General features: G+C 43.0%; 1 protein-coding gene across 1 annotated transcript in view; it reads right to left on the reverse strand.

The window, feature by feature from the left end:
- LOC132400786 (G protein-coupled receptor 137Ba-like) overlaps positions 1 to 19,326 on the reverse strand; it is a 41,265-nt gene that overhangs the window by 10,435 nt on the left and 11,504 nt on the right. The window contains exons 2-4 of the mRNA XM_059982157.1: positions 12,400 to 12,449; positions 3,315 to 3,537; positions 872 to 1,021 (exon numbers count right to left, since the gene is read on the reverse strand). Coding sequence (XP_059838140.1) covers positions 872 to 1,021; positions 3,315 to 3,537; positions 12,400 to 12,449 — 423 coding nt within the window. The remainder of the gene's footprint in view (positions 1 to 871; positions 1,022 to 3,314; positions 3,538 to 12,399; positions 12,450 to 19,326) is intronic.

Genomic DNA, 19,326 nt, shown 5'->3' on the forward strand with positions numbered 1-19,326 from the left:
CTGTCTCCTGCTGTAATTTATAATCTACATCCCAGCTGCTGTTTGGAGGTCTATATACAACTGCCATTGGGGTCCTTTTACCCTTGTCATTTCTTAACTCAACCCAAAGAGACTCTACACCTTCCAATCCTATGTCATCACTTTCCAAAGATTTAATATTATTTCTTATACACAGAGCCACACCACCCCCTCTGCCTAATAACCTATCTTTCCGATATACCATATATCCTTGGATGTTCAGCTCCCAATGGCAGCCATCCTTTAGCCAAGTTTCAGAGATGGCCACAACGTCATACTTGCCAATCTGTAGCTGAATTTCAAGATCATCCATTTTATTCCTTATGCTGTGTGCATTCAAATACAACACTCTCAGTCCAGTATTTGTTGCTTTCTGTTTTAACTGCACCACGCCTCTATTGCCCAGTAACTCATGCCACTGGCTTTGATTAAGCCTCATCTCCTGCCTGTTCTTTCTATCATCCCTGTTGCTCGCTATCTTTGATTTATTTTTGTTTTACAGCTTGTTATTTCTGTACCGATGCCTAAGGTCCTGCAGTACCTGGTTCAGGAACCATCAGGCTCCTAAACTGGCATGGATAACTTCTTTTAGTACTACTCTGAAATGATTCTTTCAAGGACTTTTTACAACTCAGGTTCTCATTTATTTTTAATTCGCCCAGTTAGTCATGCATAGCTGAAGGGGAAGTTATTGCAGGTCTGAGAAGAAAGAATATGGAAATGGAACTAATAGAAAGGTTTTTAACAGATCTAATTCAGGTGCAATAATGTTGTAAGAGCTTCCTTCTGTGTAATTCTGTGGGTAAACATATAGAAAAAATGCAAGACTAACCTGCCCCAGAGGTGTACTGACCTGATCAGACACATTATACCAGTCATAATCAAGCATCTTCACGTGATTGTAGTAGGCGAATGTAATCACGACCAGGTTGTAGCAAGCTCTTGATGTGTACAGTAATATAATTAGCAATCCCACCACTACAACTTGACACAATGATGTGCCCTGAAAGTACAAACAGAAAAAGGATGTTAATTTCCAGCAGTTTTCCTTGTTCAAATATATGAAAAATTATAAAGCATTAGAGTGGGTCCAGGGGAGGTTCACGACAATGACCCCAGACATGAAAGGGTTAACATATGAGGAGCATTTGCTGGCTTTGGTCCTGAACTTGCTGGAGTTCAGAAGAATGCAAGGGTGGGGTGATCTCATTGAAACCTATCAAATATGGAAAGGCCCAGATAGAGTGGATGTGGAGAGGATGCTCCTTATTGTGGGGAAGTCTAGAACCAGAGGTCATAGCCTCAGAATACAAGGATGGACCTTTAGAGCAGAGATGAGGAAGAATTTCATTAAACAAAGGATGTTGAATCTGTGGAATTCACTGCCACAGACACCTATAGAAGTCAAATCGTTGGGTATATTTAAAGCAGAGGTTGATAGGTTCTTGATTAGTAAGGGCATCAAAAGTTACAGAGAGAAGATGGAGGATAGGGTTGAGAGAGAGAATAAATCAGCTGTGATGGAATAGCAGAGAAGGTTAAATGGGCTGAATGGTCTAATTCTTTCCCTATGTCTTATAGTCACAGGATAGAATTGATTGAAGTTTAATATTATGAAATATTCTATACAAGGTAACAAGTTTGAATAATTTGGGTTGTTTAGTCCAGCCTATGTTAAGAGAATGAAGGTCCTGCCCTGCTTAGATCCCTGACTGAAATGAGTTTGTGAGTTCAGTGCAGACTGTAGGTCTCACCAGAGGGCTATGAAGATGGTTTTGGTTGTTGGAGTGGTTGAGTCAGGTAAGAGACTAAAGAACCACAGAGGTTTCAAACACAAAGGGAGAAAGGAAAAGCAACTTTTCTGTCTACATAAAGAACATCACCATCCAGGCCTTGCTCTCTTCTCACTCACTGCTAGTGTAGTGCAGGGCATACAGAAGCTTTAGGAATAGTCATTACCCTGCAACCATCAGGCTCCTGAACCAGTGTGGATAACTTCATTCACTACCACTCCGAACTGATTCTTCAATCTACAGCCTCACTTTCAAAGACTCTTTACAACTCATGTTCTCAGTATTATTTTTATTTGTACAGTTTATCTTCTTTTGCACTTTGCAGTCCATCATTCATTGTCTGTTTTTGTATAGTTTTCTGTAAAATTCTACTGTATTTTCGCTCTGTAAATTTTTGCAAGAAAATGAATCTCAAGGTATTATACAGTAACATATCTGTACTTTGATTATAAATATACCTAGAACTTTGAACCTGTAACATTAACATTGCTCCTCTCTCTATAGAAGCTGCCTGGGTCTCTACATTTTTTCAGACTTACATTATCAGTGGTATAGTATTTTGCTTCTATATAGGTAAAAAAGATGCCAGTATTAAATGATACAGTGGCCCCAATACCAACAAATGAGGAAAGTCCATAAAGCTAATTTAACATGACTGTATACTTGTGATCAGATTAGCTGCTTACTTTCTTGGGGAAATGGTAGAAGTATACTCAGTTATTTTTTAATTACATTTTAATATTTTATTGTGATACCACACGGAATAGGCTTTTACGTCCCTTCAAGCTGCGCGATCCTCTGATTTTGTCCTAACCTAATCACGGGACAACTTACAATGACCAATTAACTAACCAGCTGGCACGTCTTTGGACTGTGGGAAGAAACTGGAGCCCACGCCATCACAGGGAGAACGTACAAATTCCTTACAGGCAGCAGCTGGAATTGAACACTGGTGGCTTGAACTGTAAAGTGTTTTACTAACCACAACACTACCGTGCAAAGCAACAAATTTCACGACATATATCAGTGATAATAAATCTGACTGATAATCACATTATTCTTCATTTGACCAATCTTCAGCACCTTACGTAACCTGCCAAACTTTCACTCACTAACTTAAAAATGGAAGAAATTATATAGTTAACTTGGGTTTATATAAAAATGACTCTGATGGAGGCCTTTTTAGCACCAGGCATTACAGAGGTATTTATAGTTAAAATTGAGCCCTCTTCAATGTCTTCCTAGCTCTATCATTAATCGATATCCCACCACAGTTATCACTATACCAGAATCACAACCATTTCATATCTCTGATGCCCTCTGTGACCTTACCTCCCAACATATTAGCTGTTACCACCATCACCTCTCAATTATTTCTGCTAAATCACTGTTACCTGAGATAATTGCTTTCATTCATGAAGAAATCAATATAAGAAAATTACATGTAAACTCTAAGGGAAAATGGGGTTACTTCTACCCATGGGTTTATTGGGATAAACAAACCTTCGATTCTAAGTAGATGTTGGCCAGGGACATTTTAGCGATCTTGTACAGGCTCACAGAGAGGGTGACTGCACACAGCACGAAGAGGGTGTCATTGACGGCCACACGGACAAACACAATGGTCCTGGTTTCACTGTGTGTGATCTTCACAAGCAGGGCACAGGTCAAATTGACCAGGAAGAAAAAGAGACTAGCCAACAGGAAAGCCAGCTGAAGGGGGGTTCTGCAATGGAAAAAGAAACAAATTTAACTTAGTCTTGTAGTATTACCACAAGGAAACTGGCCCCTCAGCCCAACTCATCCATGAACAGTATCAGATTGACTGCGAAAATGAGCGAGCACGCATGCAGCCGATTGATCGTACGGTGAATCGGTTGGACCTCCTTCGTCAGGGGGCACTCAGGGCTTTTGAGAGTGCTTGTTTTTGTCTTGGCAGTGCTGGCTTGTCACTTCCACCCTGTAAGTTCCCCAGCAAGGACATTCAGTAAAAACGGTTAGACCATTGTCTGCTGTTATTCTTGCTCAGTTCATATTATTACAGTCATGGTGCCCACCAAACCGTGAAATATTTATTGAGTACAGCGCAGAATAGACCCTTCAGGCACTTCGAGTCGTGCTGCTCAGCGATCCTCCGATCTAATCCTTATCTAATCATGAGACAATTTACAATGATCAATTAACCTACCAACCAGAGCATCTTCGGACTGTAGGAGGAAGTCTGAGCACCCGGAGGAAACCCACGCGGTCACAGGGAAACGTACAAACTCCTTCACAGGGAGAATGTAGAAACTCCTTCACAGGGAGAAAGTACAAACTCCTTCACAGGGAGAATGTATAAACTCCTTCACAGGGAGAATGTATAAACTCCTTCACAGGGAGAAAGTATAAACTCCTTCACAGGGAGAATGTATAAACTCCTTCACAGGGAGAATGTATAAACTCCTTCACAGGGAGAAAGTATAAACTCCTTCACAGGGAGAAAGTATAAACTCCTTCACAGGGGGAACGTACAAACTCCTTCACAGGGAGAAAGTACAAACTCCTTCACAGGGAGAACGTATAAACTCCTTCACAGGGACAATGTACAAACTCCTTCACAGGGAGAAAGTACAAACTCCTTCACAGGGGGAACGTACAAACTCCTTCACAGGGAGAAAGTACAAACTCCTTCACAGGGAGAACGTACAAACTCCTTCACAGGGAGAATGTATAAACTCCTTCACAGGGAGAATGTATAAACTCCTTCACAGGGAGAAAGTACAAACTCCTTCACAGGGAGAATGTATAAACTCCTTCACAGGGAGAACGTAGAAACTCCTTCACAGGGAGAAAGTACAAACTCCTTCACAGGGGGAACGTACAAACTCCTTCACAGGGAGAACGTACAAACTCCTTCACAGGGAGAACGTATAAACTCCTTCACAGGGACAATGTATAAACCCCTTCATCGGGAGAACGTATAAACTCCTTCACAGGGAGAAAGTACAAACTCCTTCACAGGGGGAATGTACAAACTCCTTCACAGGGAGAACGTATAAACTCCTTCACAGGGACAATGTACAAACTCCTTCACAGGGAGAATGTATAAACTCCTTCACAGGGAGAAAGTACAAACTCCTTCACAGGGGGAATGTACAAACTCCTTCACAGGGAGAACGTAGAAACTCCTTCACAGGGAGAATGTATAAACTCCTTCATAGGGGGAACGTACAAACTCCTTCACAGGGAGAATGTATAAACTCCTTCACAGGGGGAATGTACAAACTCCTTCACAGGGAGAACGTATAAACTCCTTCACAGGGACAATGTACAAACTCCTTCACAGGGAGAATGTACAAACTCCTTCACAGGGAGAAAGTACAAACTCCTTCACAGGGAGAATGTACAAACTCCTTCACAGGGAGAACGTATAAACTCCTTCACAGGGACAATGTACAAACTCCTTCACAGGGGGAACGTACAAACTCCTTCACAGGGAGAAAGTACAAACTCCTTCACAGGGAGAATGTACAAACTCCTTCACAGGGAGAACGTATAAACTCCTTCACAGGGAGAATGTATAGACTCCTTCACAGGGAGAAAGTACAAACTCCTTCACAGGGAGAACGTAGAAACTCCTTCACAGGGAGAAAGTAGAAACTCCTTCACAGGGAGAACGTATAAACTCCTTCACAGGGACAATGTATAAACTCCTTCACAGGGAGAAAGTACAAACTCCTTCACAGGGAGAAAGTACAAACTCCTTCACAGGGAGAATGTACAAACTCCTTCACAGGGAGAATGTATAAACTCCTTCACAGGGAGAAAGTACAAACTCCTTCACAGGGAGAAAGTACAAACTCCTTCACAGGGAGAAAGTACAAACTCCTTCACAGGGAGAATGTACAAACTCCTTCACAGGGAGAACGTATAAACTCCTTCACAGGGAGAATGTATAAACTCCTTCACAGGGAGAAAGTACAAACTCCTTCACAGGGAGAACGTAGAAACTCCTTCACAGGGAGAATGTAGAAATTCCTTCACAGGGAGAACGTAGAAACTCCTTCACAGGGAGAAAGTACAAACTCCTTCACAGGGAGAACGTAGAAACTCCTTCACAGGGAGAATGTAGAAACTCCTTCACAGGGAGAAAGTACAAACTCCTTCACAGGGAGAATGTAGAAACTCCTTCACAGGGAGAACGTACAAACTCCTTCACAGGGAGAAAGTACAAACTCCTTCACAGGGAGAATGTATAAACTCCTTCACAGGGAGAATGTAGAAACTCCTTCACAGGGAGAACGTACAAACTCCTTCACAGGGAGAATGTATAAACTCCTTCACAGGGAGAATGTAGAAACTCCTTCACAGGGAGAACGTACAAACTCCTTCACAGGGAGAATGTATAAACTCCTTCACAGGGAGAATGTATAAACTCCTTCACAGGGACAATGTACAAACTCCTTCACAGGGAGAATGTAAACTCCTTCACAGGGAGAATGTATAAACTCCTTCACAGGGAGAATGTACAAACTCCTTCACAGGGAGAATGTATAAACTCCTTCACAGGGAGAAAGTACAAACTCCTTCACAGGGAGAACGTACAAACTCCTTCACAGGGACAATGTATAAACTCCTTCACAGGGGGAACGTACAAACTCCTTCACAGGGAGAATGTAGAAACTCCTTCATAGGGAGAACGTACAAACTCCTTCACAGGGACAATGTATAAACTCCTTCACAGGGGGAACGTACAAACTCCTTCACAGGGAGAATGTATAAACTCCTTCACAGGGAGAATGTATAAACTCCTTCACAGGGAGAACATATAAACTCCTTCACAGGGAGAATGTATAAACTCCTTCACAGGGAGAATGTACAAACTCCTTCACAGGGAGAATGTATAAACTCCTTCACAGGGAGAATGTACAAACTCCTTCACAGGGAGAATGTATAAACTCCTTCACAGGGACAATGTACAAACTCCTTCACAGGGAGAATGTACAAACTCCTTCACAGGGAGAATGTACAAACTCCTTCACAGGGACAATGTACAAACTCCTTCACAGGGAGAATGTACAAACTCCTTCACAGGGACAATGTATAAACTCCTTCACAGGGGGAACGTACAAACTCCTTCACAGGGAGAATGTAGAAACTCTTTCACAGGGAGAACGTACAAACTCCTTCACAGGGACGATGTATAAACTCCTTCACAGGGGGAACGTACAAACTCCTTCACAGGGAGAATGTATAAACTCCTTCACAGGGAGAATGTATAAACTCCTTCACAGGGAGAACATATAAACTCCTTCACAGGGAGAATGTATAAACTCCTTCACAGGGAGAATGTACAAACTCCTTCACAGGGAGAATGTATAAACTCCTTCACAGGGAGAATGTACAAACTCCTTCACAGGGAGAATGTATAAACTCCTTCACAGGGACAATGTACAAACTCCTTCACAGGGAGAATGTACAAACTCCTTCACAGGGAGAATGTACAAACTCCTTCACAGGGACAATGTACAAACTCCTTCACAGGGAGAATGTACAAACTCCTTCACAGGGAGAATGTACAAACTCCTTCACAGGGAGAATGTATAAACTCCTTCACAGGGAGAATGTACAAACTCCTTCACAGGGAGAATGTATAAACTCCTTCACAGGGACAATGTACAAACTCCTTCACAGGGAGAAAGTACAAACTCCTTCATAGGGAGAAAGTACAAACTCCTTCACAGGGAGAATGTATAAACTCCTTCACAGGGACAATGTACAAACTCCTTCACAGGGAGAATGTACAAACTCCTTCACAGGGAGAACGTATAAACTTCTTCACAGGGAGAACGTATAAACTCCTTCACAGGGAGAATGTACAAACTCCTTCACAGGGAGAATGTATAAACTCCTTCACAGGGACAATGTACAAACTCCTTCACAGGGAGAATGTACAAACTCCTTCACAGGGAGAATGTATAAACTCCTTCACAGGGACAATGTACAAACTCCTTCACAGGGAGAATGTACAAACTCCTTCACAGAGAGAATGTAGAAACTCCTTCACAGGGAGAATGTATAAACTTCTTCACAGGGAGAACGTACAAACTCCTTCACAGGGAGAATGTATAAACTCCTTCACAGGGACAATGTACAAACTCCTTCACAGGGAGAACGTACAAACTCCTTCACAGGGAGAATCGTATAAACTTCTTCACAGGGAGAATGTATAAACTCCTTCACAGGGACAATGTACAAACTCCTTCACAGGGAGAACGTATAAACTCCTTCACAGGGAGAACGTACAAACTCCTTCACAGGGGGAACGTACAAACTCCTTCACAGGGAGAATGTATAAACTCCTTCACAGGGAGAACGTACAAACTCCTTCACAGGGGGAACGTACAAACTCCTTCACAGGGAGAATGTATAAACTCCTTCACAGGGGGAACGTACAAACTCCTTCACAGGGAGAATGTATAAACTCCTTCACAGGGAGAACGTACAAACTCCTTCACAGGGACAATGTACAAACTCCTTCACAGGGAGAACGTACAAACTCCTTCACAGGGAGAATAGTATAAACTTCTTCACAGGGAGAATGTATAAACTCCTTCACAGGGAGAATGTACAAACTCCTTCACAGGGAGAATGTATAAACTCCTTCACAGGGAGAATGTATAAACTCCTTCACAGGGACAATGTACAAACTCCTTCACAGGGAGAATGTATAAACTCCTTCATAGGGACAACATACAAACTCCTTCATAGGGACAACGTACAAACTCCTTCACAGGGACAATGTATAAACTCCTTCACAGGGAGAATGTATAAACTCCTTCACAGGGACAATGTACAAACTCCTTCACAGGGAGAATGTATAAACTCCTTCATAGGGACAACATACAAACTCCTTCATAGGGACAACGTACAAACTCCTTCACAGGGACAACGTAGAAACTCCTTCAAAGGGAGAACGTACAAACTCCTTCACAGGTTGAACGTACAAACTCCTTCACAGGCACCAGCAGAAATTGAACCCAGGGTGCCTATACTGTAAAGTGTTGTGCTAACCACTACGTTATTGTGTTATTTGCATTTAGTCTCTATCCTCTAAGCCCCTTCTATCCATCCTCTTATCCAAATCTCCTTTCAATGTTGTTACCCTACCTGACTCAGCCACTGCCGGCAGTTCATTTAGCTTGAATTTTATTTATTTACCACATGTACATCAGAACATTCAGTGAAATCTGCCATTGTGTGCTGCCCCCAGCACAACCTAAGGCTGGGGTCAGCCCAGAAGTGTCGCCCACACATTCCACAATTAACATGCCCACAATGTTCAGCAGAACAACATAAGCAACAACATGTAGGCTGCTGCTCAACTCTGGCAGCACAACAGCAAGTGTGTGGCTATACCGCCACCTGCAGGCTGCCCTCCAAACTGCACACTACCACCACCTGCAGAAAGTATACTGCAGATGCTGTGGTCAAATCATATTCATATTCAGTTTATTGTCATTTAGAAACCACAAATGCAAGGCAGTTAAAAAATGAGACAACGTTCCTCCAGAATGATATCACAAAAGCATATGACAAAACAGACTACACCAGAAAATCAAGACGCACAAACAAGCTGGATGAACTCAGCAGGTCGGGCAGCATCTGTTGAAATGAGCAGTCAACGTTTCGGGCCAAGGTGAAGGGATTCAACGACTGTCCACATATAAAGGCAACTCTCTCCAAGGATATCACACTTTGTCATGGTGAAGAGGCTTGCGTGTTCATAAGATCCCAAGAGCAATTTCACCTGGCACCTAGCATCGGGTCACCCATGGTGGTAAGGTCAAAGGGGAGGTTCCAGACAAAGCGACCCAACCCAGATCTCAGTGGTGGATCTGGCCAAAGATGTTGATTCATCACAAAGGCAGTGAAGGCGGAGAAAAGCCGCAGAAGGGAAGAATCCCCGGTCATATTGTATGCCACTGCACCCTGGCCCCAATGCGTCAAGGACCATGTGGCGGCTGCCCGTGCTTCAGTCTCACTGTGTTAAAGACATTCACACACAGGCATTCTCCAAAAGGGGAATAACCCCTAGGGAGAACATCTTACTCCACTCGAGTGTTCACACTACTATAACAATGGTGACTAATATTGGAAACATATCGCCGTTATTTCATTAGTAATGTTTTTTAAATGTTTTCTCCATAACTATAGTGGCTGATTATTACGTGGACACTGAAAGCTGCTAATGAACCATCTCATGGGTATAAATTGTCTGCTCCACAATAGAATCAACGGGGATGAGAGTGGAAAACGCAAGGCTGTTCAGTGCCACCCGTCTGCATTTGACCGACCTCCCTCTCATCGCTGCTGGTGGAAGCCGCATGGCTCGATTGCCTTGGCATCTCGTGGTTGTGGAGCCACTTTTGGCTGCCGTTTGACATTTAGTGTCCTCAGTGCTGAACGTGCTTTACTCTTTGCGTGATTTGATTGAGGTCTGTAACCGTCGACCCAGCACTGAACTGACTGACTCAATAGCCAAGGCTGAAGCCATCAGCTCCTGGACCAGCTTTACACACCCCGGCCGCTCGTGACTGTGGACTCCGATCCGACGCTCAGTGTTTGGTGTGTCAGTCACTTCCCACTGCGTGCACGATTAGTTTTGTTCTCGCACATTCACTGCTCTTGTGTGGGGTTTTTTTCGTTAAACAGGTTTTATGTTGTTTCTTTGTTTTGCGGCTGTCTGCAATAAAATTAATCTCAAGGTTGTATTCAGGATACATACTTTGATAATAAATGTGCTTTGAACTTTGAAAATATCAGTGTAAGTTTACTGTAAGTTAGCTGTTCACTGTCGACTATTAACTTCTATACAGCGGTAGTATATTGTGTTCACTTCACTGTACGAAAGCTGTGCAGTGCAGAGTATTAAGTTACAATATGCTATTGTATTATAGACTGACCATCATTACACAATCCAGCAAGTGGCTACACTAATTAATAGTTCAAGTTCAAGTTGACTATACATATATACAACCAAATGAAACAATGTTCCTCTGGACCACAGTACACCTACAAAGTAGGTGTACACCTACTTCACCTTTATCACACACAGCACATAAAACAAAATATTACCATAAACAAGTTAATAAAATATGATTCAAAATGCATGTGAAGTGCACAGCAAAGGTGAACAGTACAGTAAACAGCTCGCTGTCCTAATGACAAGAACTCAGTGGTGGCATTAGTGTCAGAGCCTGAGCAAAGAAGCTGCTACCCAGGCTGGCAGTCCCAATCCTCATGCTGCTCTACTTCCTTCCTGATGGTAGTGGGTCAAAGGGATTGAAATGGATTGTACAGATCCTCAACAATGCTTCGGGCCCTTCGTATACAACGCTCTTGGTAAGTGTCACAAACAGCAAGGAATGTCCTCCATCCACCAGATGACACAGTGGACTATCGGCGCAACAGTGCCATGGAAATAGAAAATGATTAACACTGGGCCCCAGGTCTAAGAAAAGATGAGCTGGCATTCAGTTAGATCCAGAGGATCATCCAGGGAATTAAAGCGTTAACATATGAGGAATATTTGATAAGACTCTGACGGGGGCATCTCTGAAACCTATCGAATATTGAAAAGCCTAGATAGAGTGGATATTGACAGCATGTTTCCAATGTTGGAAGATTCTAAGATGAGAAGGCCCAGCCTCAGGATAAAAGGACATCCCATTAAAATAGAGATGAAGAGGCATTTCTTTAGCCAGAGAGTGGAGAATCTGTGGAATTCATTGCCAACGGTGGCGTGGAGGCCAAGACATTGGGTATATTTAAAGCAGAGTATGATAGTTTCTTGATTAGTCAGGGCATCAAAAGTTATAGGCAGAAGGCAGGGGAATGGGGAAAATACATCAGCCATGAGCGAATGGTGGGTCAAATGGCTTAATCCTGCTCCTGTGTTTTATGGTCTTATTATATACTGTTACTGTACTGTACAATGACCATAACAGCTTTTACATGGCAGGAACTGGAATTGGTTTGTTATTGTCAGATGTACCAAGGTACAGTCAAACAGAACAGATCATTACACAGTGTATCAAGGTAGACAGAACAAGGCAAAATAACAATACAAAATAAACTGTAGCAGCTACAGAGAAAGTGCAGTGCAGGTAAATGACAAGGCGCAAAATCATAATGAGGTCGATTCTGAGGCCAAGAGTCCAACTTATTGTACTAAAGAACTATTTAATCATCTTATATAGTGGGATAGAACCTGCCATTCAGCCTGTACAGTTGGTGCAGACGAGATGGGGCAGTTGGTGCAGATGAGATGGGACAGTTGGTGCAGATGAGATGGGGCAGTTGGTGCAGACGAGATGGGGCAGTTGGTGCAGATGAGATGGGGCAGTTGGTGCAGATGAGATGGGGCAGTTGGTGCAGATGAGATGGGGCAGTTGATGCAGATGAGATGGTATGTGTTTCTAGGCTTTTATATCTTCTGCCTGATGGTTGGGGGCAGAAGAGAGAAGGTCTGGGGAGGAATGGGTTTCGATGGCTGCTTTACTGAGGTAAAGACAGAATGTGATGTGAACTGTAAGTGCTTTACCTGTATTTTCGAAGCTCTGGATGATACTTGGATTTTGCTTTAAAGATCACCTGGAATATGAAAAAAACAAATTATTCACTGTTCACAGTCTAATGGATCAAAATGTGTCTGACACTAAAGTCCACACATGACCAAGAAACTCACACAAAATGCAGGAGGAACTCAGCAGGTCAAGCAGCATCAATGGAGAGGAATAAAGAGTCAACAATTCAGGCTGAGGCCTTTCATCAGGACTCCTGAAGGGTCTCAGCCCTAAACGTCTATTCTTAATTCCTTTCCATAGATGCTGCCTGACCCGCTGAGTTCTTCCAACATTGTGTGTGCGTTAGTCTAGATTTCCAGCATCAGCAGAACCCCCGTCAGTGCTGAAGTAAAGTAGTAATATATTATCACCTGCCGCATGGTTCATCACATGGCTTTTTTTACACGTTAATCGGAAAACAGGTAAATTAGAAAAGACAAAGTTAATTTTGATCAACACACAAACAAAATGCTGGAGGAACTCAGCAAGTTAGTTAGATTCTACGGAGGGGAATAAACAGCTGACTTTTCATGCCAGGACCTTTCAACAACTGTTTTTCCCCTCCACGTAGAACCTGCCTGACTTGCTGAGTTCCTCCTTTGTCTGAAGGGTATTCAACCTGTTTCTCTCTTCACAGATGCTGCCCGACCTGCTGAACTCATCCACCATTTTCTGTTTTTATATCACGTTTTCAGCATCTGCAGTTTTCTTTCAGTATTTTCAGAAATAAATGCATCTTCTGTAATGATACAGAAGAACATTAGCTTAGTTATTTAACAGAATTCTGACTGCATTGATCCAGGGATGCAAGTTTGAATCCCATCCTGGTATCAGCAAAATTTAATTCAACTAAATAAATCTGGAAGTTTATGTCAGTTGTTTCCCTCATCCCCCATTATTTTACCTTCACCTATTACCTGCCAGTTTGTACTCCTCACCCTCCCTCCACCTTCCTATTTTGTCTTCTTCCCCTCTTCCTTTCCAGTCTCGGCACAAAACATTCGACTGTTTATTCCATGGATGCTGCCTGACTTGCTGAGTTCCTCCAGCACTTTGTGTATTGACCTCAATTAAGTTGTGCGGCTTATTCAGATGTCATTAACTAATCTGCGTGTTCTTCCCCGGTTATACCTCATGCAGGAAGTTATCAACTATTGAACACAATGGAGTACTGACTCAGAAAGTTTAAAATACTTAAAGAGAGAATTAGATTGGTATTTTGAAAGGAAGGATATAACCAAATGTGGGGGAAAAAACACAATGGGCAGTAGAAGAGAACAGATGAAGTAGTAACATTGATTGCAGGAACAAAGCCTATGTCTCTATCATTCTGTTTTTATCAGCTTTTCAGATCTACAGAACTTTCATTGCTTGTTTTTAGAGTGAACACCTTCCAGGTACCAGGGTCCACGATGTTTCTGAATGTATCCACAATATCCTGAAAAGGGAGAGTAAGCAGCCAGAAGCCGTGGTATATATTAGTACCAATGACATAGGTAGAAAAAGGGAGGGGGTCCCAAAAACAGAATACAGGGAAGGAAGCTGAGAAGCAGGACCTCAAGGGTAGTGATCTTGGGTTTGCTGCCTGTGCCACGTGACAATGAGGATAGGAATAGAATGAGGAGGCAGATAAATGTGTGGCTCTAGAACTGGAACAGGGGAAGGGATTCAGATTTCTAGATAATTGGGACCATCTGGGACAGGTGAGGCCTGTACAAAAGAGATAGTTGCACATATGGGCAGGTTTGCTAGAGCTGTTGGAAGTGGTTTAAGCTAATATGGCAGGGGTATAGGAATCAGTATGATAGAGCTGAGGATGAACCAGCAGGTTTACAAGTAGACGATGGGTGCAACATGTATGTATGGAAGGGCAAGCCGATAATTGAGTACAAATGCAGGCAGGGCAAGGAGTTAAGTTGTACCACAGAGACAAAATTCAAAAGGTCTTGGTCCTGGAGGACTGGAAAATTGCAAATGTCACTTCACTTCTTTTTAGAAGGGAGAAGGGCAAAAGAAAGGAAATTATAGCTCAGTTAGCCTACCTCAATGGTTGGGAAAATATTGGAGGTACTTGGAGATTAATGATAAAATAAGTCAAAGTCAGTATGGTTTCAGTAAAGGGAAATCTTGCCTGACAAATCTGTTAGAGTTCTTCGAGGAAATAACAAGCAGGGTGGACAAAGGAGAGGCAGTGGATGTCAGTTACTTGGATTTTCAGAAAGCATTTGATAAGGTGCCACATCTGCCTTCTCACCAAATCCTTTGATGCCCTGACTGATCAGGGAACTATCAACTTCCACCTTTAATACCCTCATGGTCTTGGCCTCCACCGCAGTCTGTGGCAGAGCTTTCCACAGATTCACCTCTCCCTGGCTAAAACAAAAAATCCTCCTTACCTCTGTTCTGAAGGGTCACCCCTCAATTTAGAGGCTGTGCCCTCTATTTTAGGATACCCCCACCACAGGAAACATCCTCTCCACATCCACCCTGTCTAGTCCCTCCAACATTCGATAGGTTTCAATAAAATACTCTCACACATTCTTCTCAATTCCAGTGAGTACCGGCCCAAAGCTGCCAAACACACTTCATTCCTGGACTCATCCTCATGAACCTCCTCTGGACTCTCTCCAATGACAACACATCCTTTCTGGGATATGGGGCCCAAAACTCCAAGTGTGGCTTGACAAGCGTCTTATTAAGGCTCAGCATCATCTCCTTGCGATTATTTTCTGTCCCCCCGAAATAAATGCCAACATTGCATTCTTCTTTTTCTCTACCATGGACTCAACCTGTAAATTAACCTTCTGGGAGTCTTGCACGAGGACTTCTAAGTTCACCTGCACCCCTGATGTTTGAACCTCCTCCCCATTTAGATAGCAGTCTGCACGATTATTCCTTATCATACGTTTCCTATCACTGCATGCTATTGCCACCTTTATGTCCATTCTTCCAATTTCCTCTGCAAAGAAACAGTCAGTTTTCATCAAACTCCCCACTGCTCTTCCCCAAGCCTCTGTAGGGACAAAGAAAGTTTCAAAGAATAACATACAGAAATTCCGGAGAATCTGTTATGTTCATTAAAGCTCCAAATTTCAATTATGAGAGAATTCTCAACGTGAACTGAAATGGCATGACTATAATGTTAAGTCAATGCCCTTCATTCTGGACTTTCACACCCGACAGAGCAGTTTCTCTGTTCATCCCTAAATTTCACCCTTTCCAACACCCTCATCTCAACTCACCAACAGCACGTCTGTTGGATCTGTCCACAAGCCACCCCAGGAGGAGAATACAAGCCCAGCTTGTGCCTCGTTACCCACATACTTAAACAGAAAAACAAATTCCAAAGTCTTTACAGACCATACTGGACAGCAAATGGCATTTAAATAAACAAGAAAGTCTGCAGATGCTGGAAATCCAAAGCAACACACACAAAGTGCAGGAGGAACTCATCGGGTCAGGCCCGAGATGTGGTCTATCCATCTATTTCAAAGGAAAAAACGCCAGGCAAACTCAAAGGTCTTAAGGTGGATAAGTCACCTGGACTACATCCCAGAGTCCTGAGAGAGGTTGCTGAAGAGATAACAGATGCATTGGTCATGGTTTTTCAAGTATCACTTGATTCAGGCTTAGTCCCCAAGGACTGGAAGATTGCAAATGTCATTCCACTCTTTAATAAAGGAGGAAGGCAAACTATAGGCCAGTTAGCCTAACCTCAGTGGTTGGGAAAGAGTTGAAGTTTATTATTAAGGATGAGGTTTTGGGGTACTTGGAGACTAATGATAAGTCAAAGTCAGCAAGGTTTCTGTCAAGGAAAATCTTGCCTGACAAATCTGTTAGAGTTCTTCGAGGAAGTAACAATAAGGGTGGACAAAGAAGAGGCAGTGGATGTCATTTACTTGGATTTTCAGAAGGCATTTGATAAGGTGCCACACATGAGGCTGCTTAACAAGATAAAATACTAAGACATTACAGGAAAGATACTGGCATGGATAGAGGAATGGCTGACAGGCAGGAGGCAGTGAGTGGGAATAAAGGGGACCTTTTCTAGTTGGCTGCTAGTTGACCTTTTCTAGTGTGTTCCTCAGGGATCAGTATTGGGACTGCTACTTTTTATATTGTCAGTCAATGATTTAGATGATGGAATTGAGGGCTTTGTGACAAAGTTTGTGGATGATATGAAGATAGGTGGAGGGGTAGGTAGTACTGAGGAAGCAATACAATTGTAGCAGGATTTAGACAGATTGGAAGAATGGGCAAAAAATGGCAGATGGAATACAGAATTGGGAAATGTATGATAATGCTTTTTGGCAAAAGGAACCATAGTGGAGACCATTATCTAAATGGAGAAAATTAAAATGCCCAAGGTGCAGAGGGACTTAGGAGTTCTCCTGCAAGAAGGTTAATTTATAAATGCAATGTTGGCATTTATTTCAAGGGGAATAGAACATAAAAGCAAGAAGATATTACTGAGCTTTTTTTAAGACGCTAGTCAGGCCACACTTGGAGTATTGTCAACAATTTCAGGCCCCATATCTCAGAAAGGAAGTGTTGTCATTGGAGAGAGTCCAGAGGAGGTTCATGAGGATGGTTCCAGGAATGAAGGGGTTAACATATGAGGAACGTTTGGCAGCTTTGGGCCTGTACTCACTGGAATTTCGAAGAATGTGGGAGATCTGCATGAAACTTGTACGGTGCTGTACAGTTCTAGACAGATAGACGAGTATAAGCGACGTAGTGTCCCTGCTCTGCTCAGAAATCTGACGACAGAGAGGAAGAAACTGTTCCTTGAATGTGGGTCTTTTGTCCAAAATTTATGTGATTAATTTATATTCAAAGTAGAAACCCCTCATGCTGTTTTAATACTCCTTTGATTTTTCTGTTTGGTTGCTCTGAATAGCAGCGTGGAGATTAACCTTTTCCTGTCGGAAAGAGTAAATCAGCCTGACAGAAAGTTGGCATTGGATCTCAGTGACACAATACTGTGTGCCGTCACATGAGGTGCTAAACCATGCCATCTGTGCTCTGAGCAAGTTAATCAACGTGCCAGCCCTTTACATGGCACTGAGCGCATAAAGTCAAGTGAAAGAAAACCCATGGTTAAAGCACATGATGAAATTCTCCTAATGGGGCTCCGGCGTCACCTTTTGTTTTGCAATGTCCCAAAGTACCACAGACCACTTGGTGGGGCAACATAGCACCCAGCCTTCGTGTGAGGGCTGGCAGCTTCTTGTTGTAGACTGACATGGGAGAGCTTGTAGAATTATAAAGCAATAGGGGACAGACAGAAAGAGTCAAAGGAATAACGCTTTGCACACAGGTCTGGTTATTCCAGTCTGAAACACAAGAGATTCTACAGACACTGGAAATCCAGAATAACACACAGAAAGGACTGGAGAAACTCGGCAGGTCAGGAAGCTTAACCTGCTGAGTTCCTCCAGAATTTTGTATGGGAAATCTGAAGTAGCCTGTCCAGCAGTCAGTAAGAGCACTGCACACGAAATACTGGAGGAACACAGCAGGCCAGGCAGCGTCTACAGGAAAAGTAGTCAACCTTTTGGGCCAAGACCCTTCATCAGGATTGGAAGGGAAAAGGGCAGAAGCCAGACTAAGAAGGTGGGAGAAGAGACAGAGACTAACTTATGTTGTCAGATGTACATTGAAACATACAGTGAAATGCGTCACTTGCGTCAACTGCCAACACAGTCCAAGATGTGAAGGAGGCAGCCGCAAATGTCGCCAATATGGCAAGCCCACAACTAACCCTAACTTGTACCTCTTTGAAAGGAAGGAAGTGCTTCCTAAACACTTGGAAGAAACCCATAGGGATGCAGGGAGAACGTACAAACTTCTTGTAGACAGCAGCAGAACTGAACCCAGGCCGCAGGAGCTGTAATAGCATCACACTAACCACCACACTGCTGTCCTACCCACATGCTACCATGCCCAGGGGAAGAGTACAAGCTGGCAAGTGATCGACAGATACCAGAGGAGGTTAAGGGTGGGTGGGGGGAAGGAGGGGATTGCAGAAAGGGATTAGATGGAAGAAGTACAGGACTGATGAAAGAAAAATCTAATAAACTCCGAAGTAAATTTATTATTGGGGTACATTTATGTCACTACTTACTACCTTGAGATTCATTTTCTTGCAGGCATTTACAGGGAAACAAAGAAATACAATTATGAACAACCACACACAAACAGAGACTAACAAACAACCATTGTGCAAGAAGAAGACAAATTGTACAGATTTATATAAAAAAACCAAGATCATAAATTCTAGACTTTATGAAAGTGAGTCTGCAGGTTCTGGGTAGGAAGAGGGCAGTTATCCACAGTGGTTCAGGGGCCTGATGGTTGTAGGGTAACAACTATTTCTGAATCTGATGTTGTGGGTCCTAAGGCTCCTGCACCTCCTTCCCGATAGCAGCAGCAAAAAGAGAGCAGGGGCTGGATGGTGGGGGACTTTGATGATGGATGCTGCTTCCTAGCGGCAGCACTCCTTGTAGATGTGCTCACTGGTGGTGAGGAGAGGACAGTGGACCATAGAAAAAAGCAAAGGAGAACAGGAACCAAAGGGAGGAGAAGAGAAGTGGGCTGAGATGATAACCAGAATGGGGAATAGAGAAAGGGAGAAGATGAGGGCCAGAAATTAGCAGACATTGGAGAAATCAAAGTTCAGGCTGGCGGCTTCCCAGACAGAATATGAAGCGCTTACTCTTGCAACCTGAGTGTGGCCTCACTACGGCAGTAGAGAAAGCCATGGGCAGACATGTTAGGACGGGAATGGGATGTCAAATTGAAATGTTTATATATCAGAAGAGTATGTGTCCCCTAGGCTCCTCGCCCTGCTGCCTGGTTGTAGAATCCACAAAGTCACCACTGTAAAACATTCACACACACTT

Source organism: Hypanus sabinus, chromosome 10, assembly GCF_030144855.1.
Source record: "Hypanus sabinus isolate sHypSab1 chromosome 10, sHypSab1.hap1, whole genome shotgun sequence".
In the NCBI taxonomy this organism is placed as follows: Eukaryota; Metazoa; Chordata; class Chondrichthyes; order Myliobatiformes; family Dasyatidae; genus Hypanus; species Hypanus sabinus.